General features: G+C 38.8%; 1 protein-coding gene across 6 annotated transcripts; it reads left to right on the top strand.

The window, feature by feature from the left end:
* Positions 1-3,122: 3,122 nt before the first annotated feature.
* On the top strand, positions 3,123-20,269 carry CDK11B (cyclin dependent kinase 11B; the record flags this gene model as incomplete). Of its 6 annotated transcripts, none has more annotated exons than XM_082009279.1 (19): positions 3,123-3,233; positions 3,887-4,002; positions 4,526-4,623; positions 5,244-5,382; positions 5,961-6,091; positions 7,285-7,407; positions 8,581-8,676; positions 8,788-8,916; positions 9,735-9,800; positions 10,391-10,566; positions 11,311-11,401; positions 12,720-12,841; positions 13,191-13,296; positions 13,890-14,011; positions 15,024-15,131; positions 16,107-16,223; positions 16,487-16,635; positions 18,127-18,316; positions 19,365-20,269. In XM_082009279.1, 19 exons carry the CDS (start codon positions 3,123-3,125, stop codon positions 19,455-19,457), a joined length of 2,283 nt encoding a protein of 760 aa, XP_081865405.1. In that variant the 3' UTR covers positions 19,458-20,269. The 6 variants fall into 6 exon arrangements, with proteins under 6 accessions (XP_081865405.1, XP_081865404.1, XP_081865403.1 ...); XM_082009278.1 differs by having other exon boundaries at positions 4,526-4,650; positions 10,397-10,566; XM_082009277.1 differs by having other exon boundaries at positions 4,526-4,650.
* Between the last annotated feature and the right edge of the window lie 548 nt (positions 20,270-20,817).

The following is a 20,817-nucleotide window of genomic DNA, read 5'->3' as shown; positions in this document are numbered from 1 at the left end:
CTGTTATGAGGGAATAAATCGATTTTTTGGTATTACTTCTAGGAGTGCAACAAAATACTGCCTTTTAGAAACTCAGGGTTATAATTCTGACCTATGTGCAAAGTATTTCTATCATTTCTGATTATGTAAAGAATCTTGGAGGTATCTGTGACAGATGAAAGCGAGGTCACTAAAGGGAGGAATATTAACCATAAACTGAGGCTATTCTTTATTTCTGCTGCTTTTAAGAAGTTTTCTTCTTTAAAGAAATTCTTCTTTGTGTAGATCAAAGATTATTAAAAGTTAACTTTCAAAAATTAAAAAAAAAATCTTAGGTATTTAGTTTTGGAAGAAAAGCACATGTAGCTATGAAAACATTCTAATTGACTTTTTGGTAACAAAATTAAATTAACAATTAAAAGGAGATGATTTTTAATAATTGCCACTCTTCTGAAAGATTGTAGCATGGCATTAGAAGCATGGATTAAGTGGTCATTATGGTAAAAATAATTTCCAATAGGAAGTTACCAGTGATATTCCTGCAAAATTTAAGCTAATGCTTACATTTCCACGATGTGAGGTATTTGGTTAGCTTTAGCGAACTATTCCTGCAGACAGCAAAAATGTGTTCCCAAGACAGTCTCTCTGAAGAAGTCTTCTGTTTAAATAGTGTGTGCTTGTTTTGTCTTATGCATACTTCAGATTACATTCCTATACATGACTGGTTTCCTGGGGCATATTCCCTGAAGAATTGAGCCTGAGGGAAATGTCAGGTTTTTTCATTGCATATGTGATGTCTGTGTGTTTTTGTTTCTTTGTACTCCTATCACTTTTACAAAAGCTGTGGACTGTGGGGTGAGGCTCTGCAGGGAGGTTTTTTGTGGTTTGTTTTTTGTTTTGTTTTTTTTTTTTCAAATTTTGTTACGCTTTCAAAAATCTCGGTGTATTTGGCAGAAGGAAAAGTCTGGTTTCCATCGTATTTCTACTCTTGTTGGAAGACAGAAATACAAGTGGCTTTCTGGTTGCCTTGCTCTGTTCTCATGTAGACCCCTTCATCAACTGTTTGAACTTCATTTTAAAAGCTAGCAGGCTTTTACCTTTCCTATTGCTGGAAAACTTTTTGTGAACCAAACAGCTGGGAGGATTTTGGAACTTGTGATTTCTAACACATGTCTAAGCTTACTAGTGACTGGTTTAGCCCCACCTGTTCTGAGGCAGTATGGTAATACTGTTTTACTGGGGGGTTGTTTTCACAGTGTTCATCTTGCATACTTTTCTATGCAGTCTTCCTGGCCTATATTTTTGTTAGATTAAACAAACCAACCTCTTTACTCTCCACTTTCAAGACCTTTTCTTCCTCTGGTCATACTAGTAATTCTTTGCAGTTGTTCCTGTTGGGTAAAGGAGGACCATCTTATTCCATGTTAAGGATTCATTACGGTATTATACCCCAGCTATCTTCCTTTTCATTGCTTTGTATGATGGCAGTAGTACTGCCAGATTTCTTCTGGCTTCTTAGCTTTTCTTTCACTGGCATTTCTCCCAGCCACACCCCTGATATTCGTGTACGGATCAAGACAAGCTCTGTGAGCTAGAGCTATGTGGATTATTTGGCTTACATTTGTCAAGTATGTTCTCATAGAAACAGCACATCTTCCTTAAAATGTGAATTCCTGAAATAACACAAGTCCTTGCTGAAGAACACAGACCTGCAAATGTGTTACTTGCAGCAGTTAACATGTTTCTAAAATGACATTATTTCCCAGCTAAAATGATGGATGGATAAGAAAGTAGCTGCGCGTAACGATCTTTCCTATCGTGATTGCATTGTGACCTCTAGTCATGGTTACCTTCAGGACTTTAAAGATGTGTTATGTTCTATCTGCATAGTCTCAACTAATTTTTTTAGGAGTTGCTCTAATGTAAAATATCCTTCGTCGTGTATGAGTTCTGTTGCCGTTATGTGACTTGTTTTAAATGATCGCTGGAATCATGCTTTAATCAAATGAATACGAATAAAATTTAACTTCGTTTTTTATATGTAATTATAAGGATGGTCCTAAAGAACGGCCCATGTGGTGATGGTGTTTCCTTTTCTGCCGCTACGTGTTCGCTTGTCGTGGGTTGGTTTTCTCGTTACTGCCGCCGCTACGGCTGATGCGCTGTAGGAAACGGGCGATTTGGCACTTCATCGGCGCCTTTCGTTACCTTCCGGTCCGGCCCCCGGGCGCTCCCACGGTTTCGATGCAGGGCGGCCCGGGCCCCGCTCTCGCGTTCATGGCGGCTGTCTTCCGCCCCAGCCTTCCGGTCGCCGGCGTCAGCGAGCGTGCGTGCTTGCGTCATCAGCCTGCTCCGGCCGGCGGAAGTGGCGCGTCAGTCCCGCGCTGCGCGTCCCAGTCTCCGGTAGCGGCGGCGGTGAGTGGGCCCGGCTCCGGCGGGGCGGGGCGCGGCGCCGTCTCTCCCCGCGGCGGCGGGAGCGCGGCCGGCTCGCTGACCGCATCGATCGGCGTCGTCGCGGCCGCGGCGCGGGGCTGAACGGGAGCGGGGGAGGGGCCGAGCCGCCAGCCCGGGCGGAGGCGGGGCCTCGGGTGTAGCCGCCGCTCTCTGAGGCGAAGGCGGGCGGCGGGGGCCGCGCCGGGTGCGAGCCGCAGGGCTGGCTTGTCCTCCCGCGCCCGCACGGCCGCTGGGTCCGGGCGAGCTCTGGGCCGGGGTGTGCTCGTGGGCGAGGCTGTCCGGTGGGAGCGAGCGGCCGCGGGGTGGGTGGCCCTGATGGTGCCCGCTGAGAACGGCGGTTCTCATCACCCGCCTGGTACCGAGGCTGTATGTGACAGGCTGGTGTGTACGGCCGCCTCTGCGTCTGCCTCGGTGGTGAAACACCGGCCCTTGTTTATAGGCGGTGTTTTCATTTTACTCGAACAGGTCCCTACGTTCGTAGCAAAGACTGTCCGTGCTTCTAGGTTTAAAACGGACTTTTCTGGTTCAGCATAAGTCAAATCCCACTTGGCTTTACTTAAAGATGGTGTATTAAGTGTTTGTGTATAAAAAGTCAGTGTAAAATAGACATAGCTCTTTTGGCCTGTGTAGTGTGTGTAGGTTTCATCAATGTCATGTTCTTTTCCAGAGGTTTTTTTTTTTTAACTCAAATGGGTGATGAAAAGGATTCTTGGAAAGTGAAAACTTTAGATGAAATTCTTCAGGAAAAAAAACGGAGGAAGGAGCAAGAAGAGAAGGCAGAGATAAAACGTATGAAAAATGTAAGCTGCCCTTTGGTATACGAGCATTTCTGATGAAACCTGAGGAGCTTCGGTGCCCATCCTCATTTTCTTATGAGAACAAGGCTTCTTGCCCTGTCATGTATGTTTTGTGTGTGATCTCTAGTTCCAAAGTTTGACAAAAATATGATGCTTTGCTAAGATCTCATTGCCTTTATGTTGTACACTATGCTTTGTTTCATAGCTATTTGTTAGAAAAGGTAAAGAAATGAATGCAGGTAACTGGGAGTTGCAATTCAATAAACACCTTTCAAAGATTTTATAGAAGAATGGGTTTAAATAATTGCTCTTGAATAACTTTTTTGTTACGATTTGGTTTTGTACAATTATGTACAAAATAATGTTCTTTTGGGAAAAAAAAACACAATAGTTAGTGCAATCCTCCTTAATTGATGTTTAATTTTGTCTAAATACATTGAATTTACAGAAGTTCAGCTATGACGGCAATGGAGCCTTTGGCTTCTTAGAACTATGAAATCTCTGCGTCATAAGTTAGTGTACTTTACTGGTGCGACCAGTTGAGGATGGCTTTTGAGCTAGGAATGGAAGAGTTGAATACTATTTAAATTTTTTCATTGTGTGACAGAAAAATTAATTGCTTTTTGTTTTTGCCCTTTCTTGCATTTCTGTAACAGTCAGATGATAGGGATTCAAAGCGGGATTCACTTGAAGAGGGGGAGTTGAGAGATCATCGCATGGAAATAACAATCAGAAATTCACCTTATAGGAGGGAAGACTCTATGGAAGACAGGTAAGAATAAAAGAATAACCATGTTACCTTAGAAAGAGTTAGATCTTTAGAAGTCCTGAGAAGAGGTTTTAAACATATCTGAAGCAGGAAAGTCAACTTCATTAGTGTGCAGATGTGCCATCTTGCCTCCTGTTTGTAGAACATGCCAGGGTATCTTTGAAGTACTGATTAAGACTTAACAGAGTATTGTGGTCCACTTTTGGCCACTACCTAATAATGAAATAGTTTGCTTAAGATGCAGCAGGCCTGCTCAGTTCTCTTCAGTACTTAATTCATCCGTAGTTTGCTTGTATATTAAAAGTGTGCATATAATAGCTTAACTTCTCATCTACGTGACTATGATTTTCTGTAAGGTGCTATTAATGCCTTGGTTCAGGGGTATTATGGAAATTAACTTTAATATAAATTAATAAAACAGGAAAAAATGCATTCTTTTCAAAACAGAGAAAAGAGGAAATAACATGCAGTCTGTTTGAAAGTATGTGTAACCTTCCTGAGTTTATTAATTTGTCTTGTATTTTAGAGGAGAAGAAGATGATTCCTTGGCTATAAAACCACCGCAGCAAATGTCACGGAAAGAAAAAGCCCATCATAGAAAAGATGAGAAGAGGAAAGAGAAGCGTAGACATCGTAGTCATTCAGCAGAAGGTTGTTATTACTACATTTGGATAACCTCTGTGGTGGCTTCCCGAAGTGAAGCCAAACAGGCACTATGTAGAAATTAAATAACAGTAACTAAAAGCTAAAGAAAACATGTTAGGTGCATAAGACAAAGCAATTTAAACTTGTATTGTTTCTTTGATTATGTTTAATGCCCTTATGGGAGCGACACGGGTATATATGTGTTTGAGAGGACAGTAATCACTTTGGGACAGGGACATAGAGTCTACTTTTACTCTTTGAAGTCTGTTAAGCTTCTTTCTGGCTTCACTGAGTGACTGGGATGAGCTATGATCTTTGTACTTGACTGTAAAGGGAAAAATACCCTTCCTAGAAACATTCATGTTGTATTTCTATTACTAACAGCCTTTTTCTGTTTTTAATGCAAGCATTTGTGCAAGATCTTACAAACTTCGAATTTTCCCACACCTTTTCAGATCAGGATTTTTTCATTAAGAAAATAACAGAGAACGTGAAAATAGGTTGACATAAGTTTCATCCTTCGTAGTTTTGCTTCTTAAGGATAGGAACGCTAAATATTTTGAATAGTAACACTCCAAAATTAATTTTTGTTTGTTTAGGGAAACATGCCAGAGTGAAAGAGAAAGAACGGGAACATGAGCGTAGGAAGAGACATAGAGAAGAGCAGGATAAAGCCCGTCGTGAATGGGAAAGACAGAAACGGAGAGAAATGGCAAGGGAGCATTCCAGGAGGGAGAGGTACATCCATCCCTCCCTCCCCTGTGACAAACCAACAGAGATATGAACAGCTTCCTTCTCGAAATCTATCTCTAAACTTTCATTGTTCTGAAATGACAAAAAAATTCAGAGCAAAAACTTGTAAGGTCTGATGCCAGTGCCATGTTCCTGTGAATGTGTTGTCTAATGAAAATGTGTTTTGACTTTAATTATCTTTGTAAGTGGCTTCATTACAACAGATACTTGTAGGTGAATTCATAGCCAGTGTTTTACTGTAATGAAAAAAACCCCAAACCCATGAACTAGATTTGTATAGCATCAGGGGATTTATTAACTGAACTTGCTTAATTTCTGTTTGAATCCTGATAAGGGTGCAGAAGCTCACGTGATTTAGAGCTCATGGTCTTTGTCTTTGAAATGCTGTTTTTAAAGGATCAGCTGAAAAGTTATGTCTGTTTTTGACTGATAATGCCATCAGCTGTATTGCTGATTATGAAGTTGAACGGTCCTTCAGTTTGTTATAGCAAACCGGTTTTCCTTTACTTCATAAGCTGAATTTGTAGTGAACTGTAATGTAACAAAAAATAATTATTTTCTAGAGATCGTCTGGAGCAACTTGAGCGAGAACGAGAGAGAAAAATCAGAGAGCAGCAAAAAGAACAAAGAGAGCAAAAAGAACGCGAAAGGCGAGCTGAAGAGAGACGTAAGGAACGGGAAGCCAGAAGAGAAGGTAACTATCTCTGTATAAATGTTGTTTGGGCTTACTGTCTGCTGACATAATGGTGGAATGGTGGTATAGAAAGCATTTTTTTGCTTAGGCCAGTGTCAGAATTTAAAAAAATTAAAGTGGGGGGAACTTCTAAAAGCGGGGGGATGAAATCTATTAAGTTCTACATGGGGAGATAAAACAATATCATATGCCTTAAATATCATGGTGTATTGATTAGTCAGTAATTACTGTCTGTCTTTGCCTCTCTCTGTTAGTCTGGTTTCCTATAGAAACAAAATTTATGTAATTCGTGGTGTCTCTGTGTGTGTGTGTGTGTATCCGTCCTGATCCCAGTCGCTTCTGAACTCTTTGGCTGAGTCTAACCCAATTTGATAAGAGATTGAAGTCTCAAAATTAAGTGTTTTAAGGATTTGGGGAAATAAATTTCAAAGGGAGAAGAGAGATAGATCATGTAAATACTCCAACCATGAAAAAGGATGGAGTGGGAATCAGGTGGGGAGGATAGGATAACCGAGCAATTTAAATTAACTTACACATGAACCCTCACTTTGCACAGGATATCAGGTATTTGCAATCTAAGTTGGGATCATATTTGCTTAAAGGATCTCTGTTTGTCCCAGCTTTCAGAGGTAAAAATCAGAGCCCCTTCCTGTGATCAAATGGTGAAGATTGGTCAAGTGTAGCAGAGGAAGCCATACTTATTGCTATTCTTTCTAGTTCAGCTCATACAGAACAGCTCCTTTTTGTGCTTGGTATTTACACTGATATTGCTCAATCTATCTAGCCTTTCATTTTAGTTCTTTTTATTGCTCTAAAGGTTCTGTCAGCTCCTTCTAAACCTTAGCTGGTTTTATTCTTTTATGTATCTTCCTGGTCTGTCCATTTCTTTCTCTGGCATTAATGCCTTAGTTTCAGGGTGTTTACTGTGTAGTACATAGGGCATCTTGCTTCTCTTTCCCCAAGTATGGCAGATCCTTTCTCTAAGTAGTACAAACCCGTATTTTACAGTGCATGAGATAAATCATAGTCCTTTATTCTCCTAGATACAGTTAGGTTCCCCTTTCACTCCTCCACATTACCTGTTAGTTTGTAAGGAAAAACGAGAAGTATGCAAAGCAGGTGGTTGTGGTGTACAGAAGTATTCTAGTTAGGGCAGGGAGATGTAACAGTTTCTTCGGTTTTGTTTTCACTAGTTTCTGCACACCATAGAACAGTGAGGGAAGAATATGGAGACAAAGTAAAAATGAGACCCTGGAGTCGCAGCCCATTACGACAGCAAAGAGACAAGCTTGAGCAAGGAGATAGCAGGAAACCAGGTAGCATTTGCCACTTTATAATGTCTTTACCTGGGGTCTAGGAGGAGCTGTTATGGGGTAGTGTTTAATTTTTAGTAGTAAATATATATCCCTGGTACTCTATTGGAAGTGTTGTCCACTTCAGCTGTGGTGGCATAATTCTGGAATATTAATGAATATATACATATGTACTGTTTTCTAAAGCAATGCTGGTTTTGGAGGTAATTGTGCAAGTGAAAAATTCAATGAATCTTTCCTTTTTAGTAGTAGGAGTAGTAATTTTAAAAGTTTCAAAGTGAGTTACTTCAATGATAAAAGAAGCAGCTGACTGAATTTTAAAAATTTTGTAATTTAATTCCCTTGCAGCTTACAAAAGGATTGTTTATGCTAGCTCCAGTTGGATTTGTTGTTAGGAATGAAGCTACCTTTAAAAAGTTACCTTACAGGGATCAATATAGTTTAAGCATCACTGACATAGTCATCTTGTAGAAGAAAATAAATGCTTAAGGCAGTATTCTGGTTAGATGGTGAATTTTGTTTTCTAAGCCAGAAAATTGTCCTTCCCATGCCTAGAAGGTCCTAACTGCGAGTAGAGAACTTGGACAAGTGACATAAGTGTCTTTGGTTAAAGAAGAAAAAGCTCTGTGTCTGCCTTGTTAAGGTGTGTAGCTGTAAAAATAAGTGTAACTATTTCAAATAAGCTGATTGCAGAATGTAAGCAGCTGAAATTCCAGGTGGAGGCAGGCAGCTGATCAACAGTTATTCACACATGGTATTTCATGGTGGTCCAGAGAGACTGCATTAGAATAGTAATCACTGATAGCAAGCGCTGTATGTACACACATTAGTGAGACTGTGTTGTGGTGGTACTTGTTACCATATTACTTTTTTCATTTTGGTAATTTTTTTTTTAATTACTCTTAGGGGGGCTTAGGCATATATCATGTTTAAAAAACCAAAAGATCAATATTCCGCATTTTTCGCTGTTGATCCTGCACCGCTGCAATTCAGAAAAGCTGCTTGTCTTTTGAACAGTTTGTGAAATATTTTTAGTGCTCTGTATTTCCAGTACAGATTGTTCAGCACGAATTTCATGGCCAGAGAAACTAAAGCAGTTATCTGGGTCTTCAGAGTCTTATAAGTAGACGTGATACTCAGTCAGCACCCTGCTTTTAATTTTCATGGTCTCAACAGTAAAAGAAGAGAAACCAGAAGAGAGAGATCCTCTTTCAGACTTGCAAGACATCAGTGACAGTGAGAGAAAAACCAGCTCAGCAGAGTCTTCATCAGGTGATTAAATGCAATTTAGTAGATGTACTTAATTGTACAGTTGTTTGTTGAGGAAACACTGTTGTAAGAGTGCGTGCCTCCTTAGTTATGTGTTTGATTATTCCTGAACAGAATCTGGATCAGGCTCGGAAGAAGAGGAGGAAGAGTCCAGCAGTGAAGGTTCTGAGGAAGAAGGAGAGGAAGAGGAGGAGGAGGAGGAGACGGGAAGCAATTCTGAGGAAGTGTCTGAGCAGTCAGCTGGTGAGTAACATAACACACCATTCTAGGACCTGCTTTATGATTTTCTTTGTTTCTCATTCTGTATTATTTTATTTTGTCATTTTCCTTTTCTGTTAGTCTAGGATACGCTGAGACCTCGCAGGTCAAGATAACTAAAAAGAAAAAAAAACCCAAGTACAAGTCATATTCTATCCTTTTATATAGTGGTAATAGCAATTATTCATCTAAGAAGCCAGATTAGAAAACTGAAAGCCATTTTTGTCTTACAAAGTGGTGCAAGGCTAACAGTTTAAGTAATTTTCTAACACAACAAATATTCTGTAGAGAACAATTCTGCACTTATTTGGGGGGGGGGGGCCGAAATATAAATATGCCTGTCATTTTGAATTATTTGCAGTTGCAAATTTCAGATTTTTTTTTTAATGCTAGTAAATGAACATAATAGGTTTAGTAAAAAAGTCTACTTACAGCCATTCTTGTAATTAATTAGTAAAGAAAGGACACAAAAGCATGCTCTGATGGCTGGGTATATTTCTTTAAAATCAACTGCAGTTAATAAGCAAATATTAATAAGTTTCTTGACTTAATTTATTCACCTGCCCCCATCCCCGAATTCCCAGATAATTGGTAGGAATTGTATTCCCTGCTGGAAGCTGAAAGGTGCAGTTCTGTTGAGTTAGGGGAAGCATTTGCTTTCCAAGTGAAACAGAAGTATGAGGTCACTAATTAGATAGTGAAGAAGGCCAGGTGAGTTAGAAGAGCATTTCAATAGTGATCTGCCTTACAAGGAACTACAGAAGTGTTGAGTTTATTCAGTTGAACTTGATTCTGTTTTGCAGAGGAGGTGAGCGAGGAAGAAATGAGTGAAGAGGAGGAACGGGAGAATGGAAACCACATCCCAGTTGGTACAATGCAAATACTGAATATCTAAAGAAGTGTTTGGCAGTCAAATCTGTTTCTACAAATATTTCTAAATATTTTAAATGTATTTCTTGTTGCAGTTTTGCCATCTTTCTAAAGTATCATATATTTGGCATTTTGGGGCCATTCTTATGTCAGAATCAGAAATTCCTTGAAATCTGTTCCAAGGTCTATGTTTAGAGGAAATCAGATCCTAGTCTAATGAGCTAATGTTTCCTTCTTTTTCATTTTGGGTCCCTTGTCCTGTCCTCTCATCCAAAAAGCTTTGCAATCAGAATGAGATATACTGGGTCGGTTTTCTCTCTCATTCTGGTAGTGTAAAGATTTATTTTTCTGTCATGCTGTATTTAACACTGGAAGTTGTATGTACGTGACTGCAAACGAGTTCTTGAAAGCATCATCTCTGCAAAGAGGAGAAGTTAGGCTTCTCATTGATCTTTATTGATACAGTAACTTAAGTTGCACACCTGCCTCGCGTACAGTGATCAGTGTTTCACTACCCTTATTTGTCTAAAGCTGAATTTAATTGTTCCGAGCGGCTCCCTCTTTCCACGACTGATTCTGACTTTTAAAGTTACAGAGTCGAGGTTTGACCGAGATTCGGCAGGAAGCGAAGTAGAAGAGGAGGAAGTAGGGGAGGGTACCCCTCAGTCCAATGCAATGACAGAAGGAGAGTATATTCCTGACTCACCAGCTTCCTCCCCCATTGAACTGAAACAAGAGCTTCCGAAGTATCTTCCTGCGCTTCAGGTAGAGGATCACTTAAAGGATGCTTGAGAATATCGTAGGCAAATGGATCTCCCTGGCTGCTTTGTTAACATCATAAGTACATACTTGTACCTGAGGTAGTTTATGGGCAGCATATGCCGTAGTAACTCAACATCACAAAATACACATTTCTATGTGAAATACTGCTGTCTTTTTTTGACAAGGAAAAAATGTGCATGGAGCAAAAAAGGAGATTACTCTTTTAGATATAGATAAGAATGTGATAATACATATAATCTGGTATTTTGGTATTGCTATCTGAAAATAGACACGTGAGAGAAGAGTTCTTTTAACGTGAGTAGAAACTGACGGGTGGTTATTCTTTTTGTAGCAAAAAGCAAAGTGTAGATATATGAAGAGAAAGCCTATTTTTATTAATTAAACTATGTGAAAGGTATCAGTCTAAGGTGCTGAGTTGCTGACTTTGCTATTGTGGCAGGAATTTGAGTTTATTCTGTGGCAGAGTGAATGAGTGAAGAGTTAATGAACTAATTTAGTTAATCTACTAAAACACTGACTCTGTCCAGGATTCCTTTAGAGATTCAAGTAAAAATAAGCCCCAGAGATACCTTTCCGACATGGAATAGCCGTATTGTTGAACTCTCTTGGTAGATTTTAACTATGCCTGTGAAGCTGTTGAAGTTTACTTTATGTCTCACTAAAGAAGCTCAGCAAAAGCCTCCCCCAGATGCTGGAGGAGTAAATGTTGTTCATCTGTTTTTTCAGGGATGTCGTAGCGTGGAGGAATTTCAGTGTTTGAACAGGATTGAAGAAGGAACATACGGTGTAGTGTACAGAGCAAAAGACAAGAAGACTGGTTAGTATAAGTGGTCTGCAGTAATTATCTTCACAGTATTTTATTTAGGGCTGCAATTGTATGCAAATTATGGTTCTGCATTGTTCATTGATGAACACAATCTGTCTACTTTCTTCTTTATCAGGAATAATCTATGCTTTTTAATAGGATGTGGGCTTTGACATAAGGGCTTCACTTGCGGCTTTTTGAGTTCGGAAATAATCTCTGTATTGGCCATGAATGGTGTAGAGCAATTAACACAATTTCAGTTTCTGGCTCAATAGGCAGTTATTTCTGGCTTGAGATCTGCTGTAGATAGTTACCAAGTTGGAAGTTTTTGAGATTTGATACAAGCGTTCCACCAGGTGTCACTGGTAGAACTACCCATTAGAGATTTCATAAAGCAGCGGCTGGTGTGCAGTGAGTATACACTGCAGTATTTTGCTGTAGAAAGAAATTTAATTCTTTTTTTAAGCTCCCTCTCGGAAAACCACTTTTTGTGTATACAGTGAATTTATATTTTTTAAACGCAATCTCTTTGCTTATCTGGTTTGTAATGGCAAGTGTCTTGAAGAAATTACTGCATTTCCTGTGTATGGTGCAAGAGCCAACCATCAAGTCATTTATATGTTCCCCTTCCATGGTGATTTCTCAAATGAAAGAAATATTTACTTTGATAATTCAACAAAAGTAGTTATGTTAGTGCAGCACTTCTTTTTTTCCTGGAAAAAGATAATGCACAGCAAGATACAGTCTGTTCTTTTGGCTCTGACCTCAGTTTCTCTGTAGTGTTGCTATCACTAGTGAGACATTACTTTCTAGCAAGCTGGTCATTTTCAAGGGCAACTGTAGCACAGTAAATTAAATACCCAGAGTTTTAAATAGAGTTGGCAGATGGTGAAGAGAGCTTGTGAAAAGAACTATGTTCCAAAGCAGACCTAGACAGAAATCAGGGTTATTCTCAGGTTCCAACTGACAAGCTGTGATTTTGGTGACAGGTTTAAATTCTGGATACCTTTCTCCGTTTATTTTAGAATAATACGACCATTTGGTCTCCTTCAGGGAGTGGAAGTATACAGCTGGCTAGTGGTTTCTCCGAGTTCACTTGCTTCCTGGACAACTACCATGGGCTTGTTTTGTTGGCAATCTTATGGTGGTGGGTTTTTTTGTTTTTACTTTGCTAATGTGAGACTGACTCTGCTTCCTGGCTTAACATAATGTCTTGAGTAATGTTTTCATTCAGATAAATTATTGACAGAACACTGGGGGACCTCTTAGCGTGTATTTTATTAGCAATGTGATAGGAAGTCTGCGGTTAATAATTCTGGTTTCTTTGCAGATGAAATTGTGGCTCTGAAGCGACTGAAAATGGAAAAGGAAAAGGAAGGCTTTCCCATTACTTCTCTTAGAGAAATAAATACTATTCTGAAAGCACAACATCTAAATATTGTCACTGTCAGAGTAAGGCCACAATCTTCTATTTCAGAAGTATTTTTGTCCTTGAAATAACTGCCTCTTAGCCTTTAAGACGCCTTATAAAAATGTTAGCATTCCTAGCAGAGCTTCTTTCTGTAAACAGTTGTACAGTTGTACTACCCATAAAACTAAGTGGACAGTGCTTGTCTCTGCATAATCTGATGTTTTGCAAAAATGAGCTGTTGGAGTTTTTTTCCATAGAAAAATACATTTTCTATGGATTTTACCAATGGCAGGCTCCATTTATCCTCTTGCCTGTAAATTTCTAAAATTCATATTTGCTTGCTTTTTAAATACTGTGTGCTTGTTTTGATCATTCGTTTCTGTGTTTTAGGAAATTGTTGTAGGTAGTAATATGGATAAAATCTATATTGTAATGAACTATGTAGAACATGATCTCAAGAGTCTGATGGAAACAATGAAGCAACCATTTCTACCAGGTACTGTTTGGCATAGACTCCTACAACTCTTAAAACTTGAAAACTGGCCCTCAGTGTCTTAGGGCTGTACTGACGTCAGGGAACTAGCTTTTTATTGACATGTACTGCCTTGAAATGTCTTATGAGTGTTCTTTGGAATAGAGACTTCATTGCTTTTTTTTCTGTTTGGTCTGATTTTACTGATACAAGTTAAGATAGGATCGTAGGCTGGGAGTGCTGATATTCATAGTGATATTGGCCGATGAATCCAGTTTGCATGCTTAGGGTGACGTGGAGGTTCAGGTGTGAAATGGAGGGAGTTTCCCCTGTGCTAAACCGGAAGAAAACACTGGGTTTTAATTTTGGCCAGTTCCTGTGTTTTTAGAGGCATTAATTTCTGAGCATTATTTGGATGCATTCCAGCTGTCCAAGTTAATTTTGCTTTATTGGCAGCTCTGTGGGTTTAACTGCTCTTGTTTTATGGTGCAGTCTGTACTGTGCTTTTAACTTGACGACCTTTTCTTCCTCCTGCCCACTTCCCTGTTCTCCAAACAAAAAACAATTAAAGGTAGATTTCTTCTCTTGAACGTATTTGCTTCTTCTTATCATTTCAGGTGAAGTGAAAACCTTGATGATTCAGTTACTGCGAGGAGTCAAGCATCTTCACGACAACTGGATACTTCACCGAGACTTGAAAACTTCCAACCTGTTACTCAGTCATTCAGGCATTTTAAAAGTAAGAATTACATGAAATACACCACGCTTAGGAAAAAGCTTGAATTGCAGAATTACACTGCATTATAGCTGTGTCATGAGGCGGATAGAGTGTTTTGCATCAGCCTTTAAAAGGTATGAGTTGTGGCTTGCAAAACATGCAGTTGTGAAAGAGTGAACTTTACTGTTAAAGTCAAGTCATGAGACTGCCTTGCCACAACGGTAAGATTTATGGTAGGTTGTGATTAGTAAGTGTGGTCTAGTGAATATTGAATTCTTTATAGCATGATTAGAAGTCTGAGCAGTGTTCTCTTCCTGGTGATGCAGCATACCATATGTGTGACAGTGTCGTTTACTTTTTCTATGTCAGCATGATAGTGTTTGAACTGGGTTGCTTTTTCAACTTGAGAGATTGTGAGGCTTAATAGAGAATATAAATCTCTGTAGTAGTGCTGAACTGTACAGTTACTGGTGGAGATGGGGATTCTCTTTACAAAGAAAAAGTCTTTAAAAAAAAAGTTGCATGCTTTAAAAATCGATCTATCCTTCACTGACTTCCTACAAAAATCTAAGAGAAAAGCAGTACTAATCAGATCACATCATAACACTTCAATTTTTACTTCTAAATTTTAGATACCAATTGTATATTGCCATTATTTACATCTTGCAGCCGTTATTGTTATTAAGTCTTTCCCTTTCTCAGAAGAACTGGACTTTGAGGGGGTTTTTTTTCTTGCTTGCAAAGTTGAAGCCAGCATCTATTGTTGTTTGGCTTTGTTTTTTCCCCTGCCATATAAGCTTTCTGTCAAGGTGATCAATAACAGGAACTCTTTCTTGGCCTCAGGAAGGGAAAAATGGTTTTTTCCCTTCAGTGGAAAAAGACAAGGAAGGCCTGTGAGGAAACAGTATTCTGTGTGGCTATTTTTGAAGGCTGGAAGCCCTGCAAATAGCCAACATGGCCAACACATATTGGCACCGTTAGTAAATGGTATGGTCAATGTTGGAAATATTGCTGATTACCGGTTTTCATTTAGGTTGGAGATTTTGGACTAGCCCGAGAATATGGATCTCCACTGAAGCCTTACACGCCAGTGGTTGTGACGCTTTGGTACAGGGCTCCAGAGTTGTTGCTTGGAGCTAAGGTATGTTTCTTCTCGTTCCTCTGGCTGCTAGAGGAATGACTCTTCAGACTAACTTTATTTTACAATTTACGAACAGCGTATGAGTATGCTTGGTTCTTTATATTGATTTAGAAGTGGAAATTCTGAATTTTCAGTATTATTTTTCCTAATAACACAGCTAAAAACGTTCCATCGTCCACAGATGAAAGGTTGGTGGGTGACAAATTGAGTTGTTCTCCTTTAGAATGCTGATGTGGTAGTGCTGCTGGACTTCTTGTGGCTTGGTGCAAATTGTCACTGTCATCATAGGCAGCTGGATTTTTTTTTTTTTTTTAAACCTTACTCTAAAATTTGTGACATCTGAGAGCAGAACAAGGTATTGGCAACATTCTGGCAATGTTCCCTACTGGTTACCTGTTTCATAACTGAAATCTGGATGAAATCAGTAGGGTTTTGTAGGGCTTCAGTGACAAGAACTGTGTACTACCACCAAAAACAAAAAGGGTGAAAAAGTAAGAGCAGCCCTATGGTACCTTTCAAAGATGTTTTTGTAATAGGAGAAATGGCTACGTTTAAGAGCAGAGGTGTACCATGGAGACCAGGTTTTGTGCCCACAACTTGAGATTGCTGTTGTGGCAAAATAAGGGCTAATGATTTCTGTGAAAGACAGTGTAAGTTAGAATGGTTTGCTAGTTGTGATGGTGTGTTTGTGAGTGAAAAAGAAAAGCAGCATTGTGGAGACTTTCATGTTTCATCCTGAAGTATTTGTGTATTGGGTATTACTCATAATTCACAGTAATTTTAACTTTTAAATAAATACAGTTGAGACCTGTGCCTTGGGTATCAGAATGATTGTGTGTATTCTGTTCAGAGTGGTAGAATCTTTACGGAAAAAAACAAATCAACCCTCCACCACCCCCCAACAACAAAACCCTAAACAACTCAGTGAAAGTATCTTACTGATTTTATAAGGTATAATATATTCCTTCTTTTCAGGAATACTCGACGGCGATAGACATGTGGTCAGTAGGGTGTATATTTGGAGAGCTGTTAACGCAGAAACCACTGTTTCCAGGGAAGTCAGAAATTGACCAGATTAACAAAGTTTTTAAGGTAACATTTTTAACAACCTTGGTTTCTAACTGCCTGGTTTTAGAGGCAGGTACATTGGAGTAGTAAGAAATTAAAAGTGCTTGCTGCTCTTTGACAGATTCAGCCTTAATCATTACTCCGATTCTTGTTCTACAGTGTTTATAGGAGGCTAAGATCATGATTTGTGTTTCATCTGTTTTCTCTGGATACTTACCAACTCCTACAGCTACATAATGAATAAGCAGTCTAGAATGAGTTTATTAAGGAGACATTTTAATTTACAGGATCTGGGTACTCCAAGCGAAAAAATCTGGCCTGGTTACAATGAGCTGCCAGCAGTGAAGAAGATGACGTTCACAGAATATCCCTATAACAATCTACGCAAGAGATTTGGAGCACTCCTCTCTGATCAAGGGTTTGATCTGATGAACAAGTAAGTGCTAGCTTCTAGGGCATCCTTGGGAAAATGTGTTCACGTGCTATGATGGTGGTGGAAAATGACTTGTAGTGCAGCATGGTATTTCAGTGCATTTAACCTTGTCAAAACATACTGATGCATTTCAAATTTGTCTGTGACATTCCTTGCAATGCTATCCCTCACTCTCTCACAGCAGCTTTATACAGTTTACCATGCTCTTAACACCTGCTGTTAAACCTCAGTCCAAGGTTATTCTTGCACACCTATATCCTAGAACAATAGAAAAATGTTTCAGTAGTAGTTTTAGCTCATTCATGTCCTATTTAATTATGTGGTGAGTCTGCTCATGGGTCTTGTTAAAACAATTACAACTGAAAAAAAGAAAAAAAGCAGTACATGCTAGAGATCATATTAAAGACTTAGGAAAATAGTATTATTTTTTTCCTAGATTTTCAAAGTTCATGAGTTTGGTCACATTCGATGTTCTGGCAGTCCTTTTAACTAACTCTACTGGTGTATTCTGATTGCATTCCAATTAATTTTTCTTTTAAAGGTTGACAATGGCTTGAGAGATTTTTGTTCCCTTCTCTCCCCTAATATTCCCTTTAAAATTCATGACATGAAGTAGTGGGAATGATTTGAGTTTCAGACCTTACTTAGAACTTGTCTCTTTTTTTTTTTTTTTAAAAGGGAGCTTTTTAGTCTTTCCACCTTTTAAGAATTAAGCTGCTCCAGGTTTTTTAAGAGTTCTGAATAATTATTGGAAGTTAGATAACCTTTCAGAAAGTCCAAGCACAACTTATCTTAATAAAGACGGCTGTCATAGCCAGTGTCATCTACTTCTTAATTGTTTTGGTTATGAAAGGGCTATGTCTTTGTTATTTTGGGTCAGAATGACACCACTATAATCATATGGGCCTGGAACTTGCACAAGCACATGAGTAAGTGTACATAAGTCAGTGGAACTCACTGCATGTACAAATCTCGGATATATAAGCATTTACATAGTCTGGTCCAAATACTGTTTGATAGGATGAATAGTAGGGTGCAACATGTTTCTGTATTGCAAAAGGTTTAAAATAATAACCACAAGCTGTACAGTTAAGTTACACCACAAAATACTGTAACATAGTGTATCAATATAATCTCAGTTGTCTTATCTAAAAAGCAAAGCAGCATTGTAAAATATCTTAATTGAACCATCCTGGATCCCTTTTGAGCTATATCTGACTACCCATAGCTTCTGAGGTGTCCAACCATTTATACCTCTGTAAACAGATCCCTACAAAAGCTACTTCTGATACATAGTTCCATTAATTATAGGTTCATGTAGGAAGCATGCTTTTAAATTAGATCACCCATATGTCCGCAATCATACCCATTAATAGAATTCTTTGTTTAAAATCTGAAAATTCTAAATCGTGTTTCTGAAGGGTTTATAATTTTGGTGCTAAAATTTTTCTTTCTGCTCTCATCTTCCCTGTTTAATTTCTAAATTCTTCTCAGCTTTTTGACATACTACCCAGCCAGAAGAATTACTGCCGAAGATGGTTTGAAGCATGAGTATTTCAGAGAGACTCCCCTTCCTATTGACCCCTCCATGTTTCCCACCTGGCCAGCAAAAAGTGAACAACAAAGGGTAAAACGTGGCACTAGCCCACGACCACCTGAGGGAGGCCTTGGATATAGTCAGTTGGTAAGCATAGCAGATCGAGGCAACTGTCATAGACTTCTGATGTCCTCAGACCTGTCCAAATCCTGATTTTGGAAAGAAGTTCATGTGGACTGCATTTTGTTAGCTTTCTGGGGCTTGCTTGGGATCCTGGGACTCACCTGTACTTGTATAAAAAAGACACTATTGAAGTCCCAGTTTCCCTCTGTTGCTTTCAAAGGGCAGGTCCAATTGCTGTTGTATTCACGGAATCATAATTTCAGTACATAATCTAAGAAAGAAATGATGCCTGGTTTTATCACAGTGCAGAACAGTTTTTCTTTTGAAAGTGTACATTGTTTTACACTTTCAACTAAGGTTTCAAAGCCACAAATTTATTTTTTGAAAAAAAAAAAAAAAAAGCCTGGTTAAGTTATGCGTATCTTCTGGATAGAAACAGTCTCCTTTTTCCAATATTTGGAGAATTCTTCAAAAAAGGGAAAGCTGCTGTTCTTTCTATCTGTGGGGATTGTGCTGCCCATTTTGAAAAAAAACTGGCTGAAAGAGATGCCCTTGTAAGTATGTTACAGTCTCAGGTGCCTTAATTATATCAACTTATTATTTCCATGTCTCAGCATACATGAAATGGCACTGTGCAGTTGTGCCCAATTTAACAGATGAAGTAGCTTAAAAGTTTGTTCAGCCTTGATTATGGAGGGTATAAAAATTGACATGGAGGATATGCAGAGTGTTTCATCAGATGCTGAATAAGTGTAGTTTACACTTACTTATACAGTGTGTTCACAAAATTTTTTCATCTTTTATTTGTGCAGTCCAAAGTAGGTATACAAAGTAGGAATACACTTGAGATGTCTTTAGAAGAGATAACTTTCGAAACAGCAATGTTTAAAGATCATGAATAACACTCTGCATCGTCCTTAGCTGTGACACCACTACATCATACATTTATTTCTCATCTCCTAAAGATACTTTTTGTTGTTGTTGTTGTTGTTTTTTAGATTTTTTGTGTCAGAGAGGTAAACACATCTGCACAGACACTTACTAAGAAATGAATTGTGTTTGGTTTTCACAGGGTGATGATGATCTGAAAGACACAGGTTTTCATCTGACCACCACAAATCAAGGAGCATCTGCTGCAGGGCCTGGTTTCAGTCTCAAGTTTTAAACTCAACATGAAAGGTGGGGGAAAAAAAAAAAAAGAGAACCATTCACGTGAGTGGATTTCTGAGTGCCCCAGTTCTGTTCTTCACGTCAGGGAGACTAGATGTTTTTCAGAGGGAAAGTCAAATGTCGTCACAGATTCAAAGACTCTTGGCTGGGTGTGGAATATAACTGCTGCATTCCATTAGAGGACTGGAATTAACCTGAAAAGCCAAGGATCATTACAAAATTTGTCAAAGGAAAACTTGAAGTACAATCCTGGAAGAGTTTGTGGTTTATTTTTATTGTTTTTTTTGTTGGGTTTTGTTCTGTTTTGGTTTTTTCCTTGTAAATTTGTAGAATTAAAATACATTTTTAATTGTTCAACAGTGTGAAGGATTTCATTACTTCACATACAGCAAACTTGGATGGTGGTGGCATTAAATCTTCTAGAGTGGAAACTTATTCACCCTGCTGCCCCCAGATCTCTGCTGACACTATTACAGCGTATTGTCAGCCGGCCAGACTGTTTGTTTTCTTGTTTTAAGTAAATTGTATGTTTCCGAGTCTAATTAGGGAAAAAACCCAGCAGTTCTGAGGTTTCTTTCCTATTATGTGCCTTGGAGAGAGCTAGGCTGGGTTGGGCTCGATACTCACTGACAATATTTTTGGGTGCACTACTGAGCTGAACACTCTTTGATGTGTTGACTACATGTATTTACAATGGCACTGGTGCAAAAGAAGTACTCTATTGTTTTATAAATCCAAAAGATGTAATATGGAGACTTGAAGCTTTATTGTTTATAGAAAGTTCTTTTAAATATGCCCTTTTTCCATAAAAAGAAGAGCTTATCTTTACTGATTGTATAATGCCATATTCTAGTCCTTTCTCATAAGATAAAAGACCAGAGGAATCATACTGGAGTATCACAGCCTTCTGAGTCTCTAATTTATAATGCTATCGTTCTTCTCTGGGAAGAGGAAGATTTGGAAGATACTGGAGTATTCATGCAGTCAGAACTGGGCACCAGTCCAGTAAGGATTAACTTAAATTATAAACATTCTATCAATTTCAGTGCATTTTAAAGAGGTTTTCTGGTTAAAGGTCTTGGAACTGGAATGTACTAATATTGTGGTAAATTTTGAAAACAGTAGGGTTGTGGGTGTGTTTTTCTGTGGAGGAATGCAGAACTATTTTCTCTTTAGGCCTGATTGATTGCCTAGTACTGAAGGAGAAACAGCTCTGTTACAAGTCTCGTAACTGAAGCATGCGTGATTTTAGCAAGATTCCTCATAGGTGGAGATCAATAACCCATTGTAAAGCAGGTTTGGTTGTTTGGTCCTGTACATTCCACAGTACAGGAAAGGAAAGCCATTTTGCCATG

This window comes from Phaethon aethereus (assembly GCF_964289735.1).
Source record: "Phaethon aethereus genome assembly, chromosome: 21".
In the NCBI taxonomy this organism is placed as follows: Eukaryota; Metazoa; Chordata; class Aves; order Phaethontiformes; family Phaethontidae; genus Phaethon; species Phaethon aethereus.
Note: the sequence above shows the minus strand (reverse complement) of the source record. Positions and strands in the feature narration are given on the sequence as shown.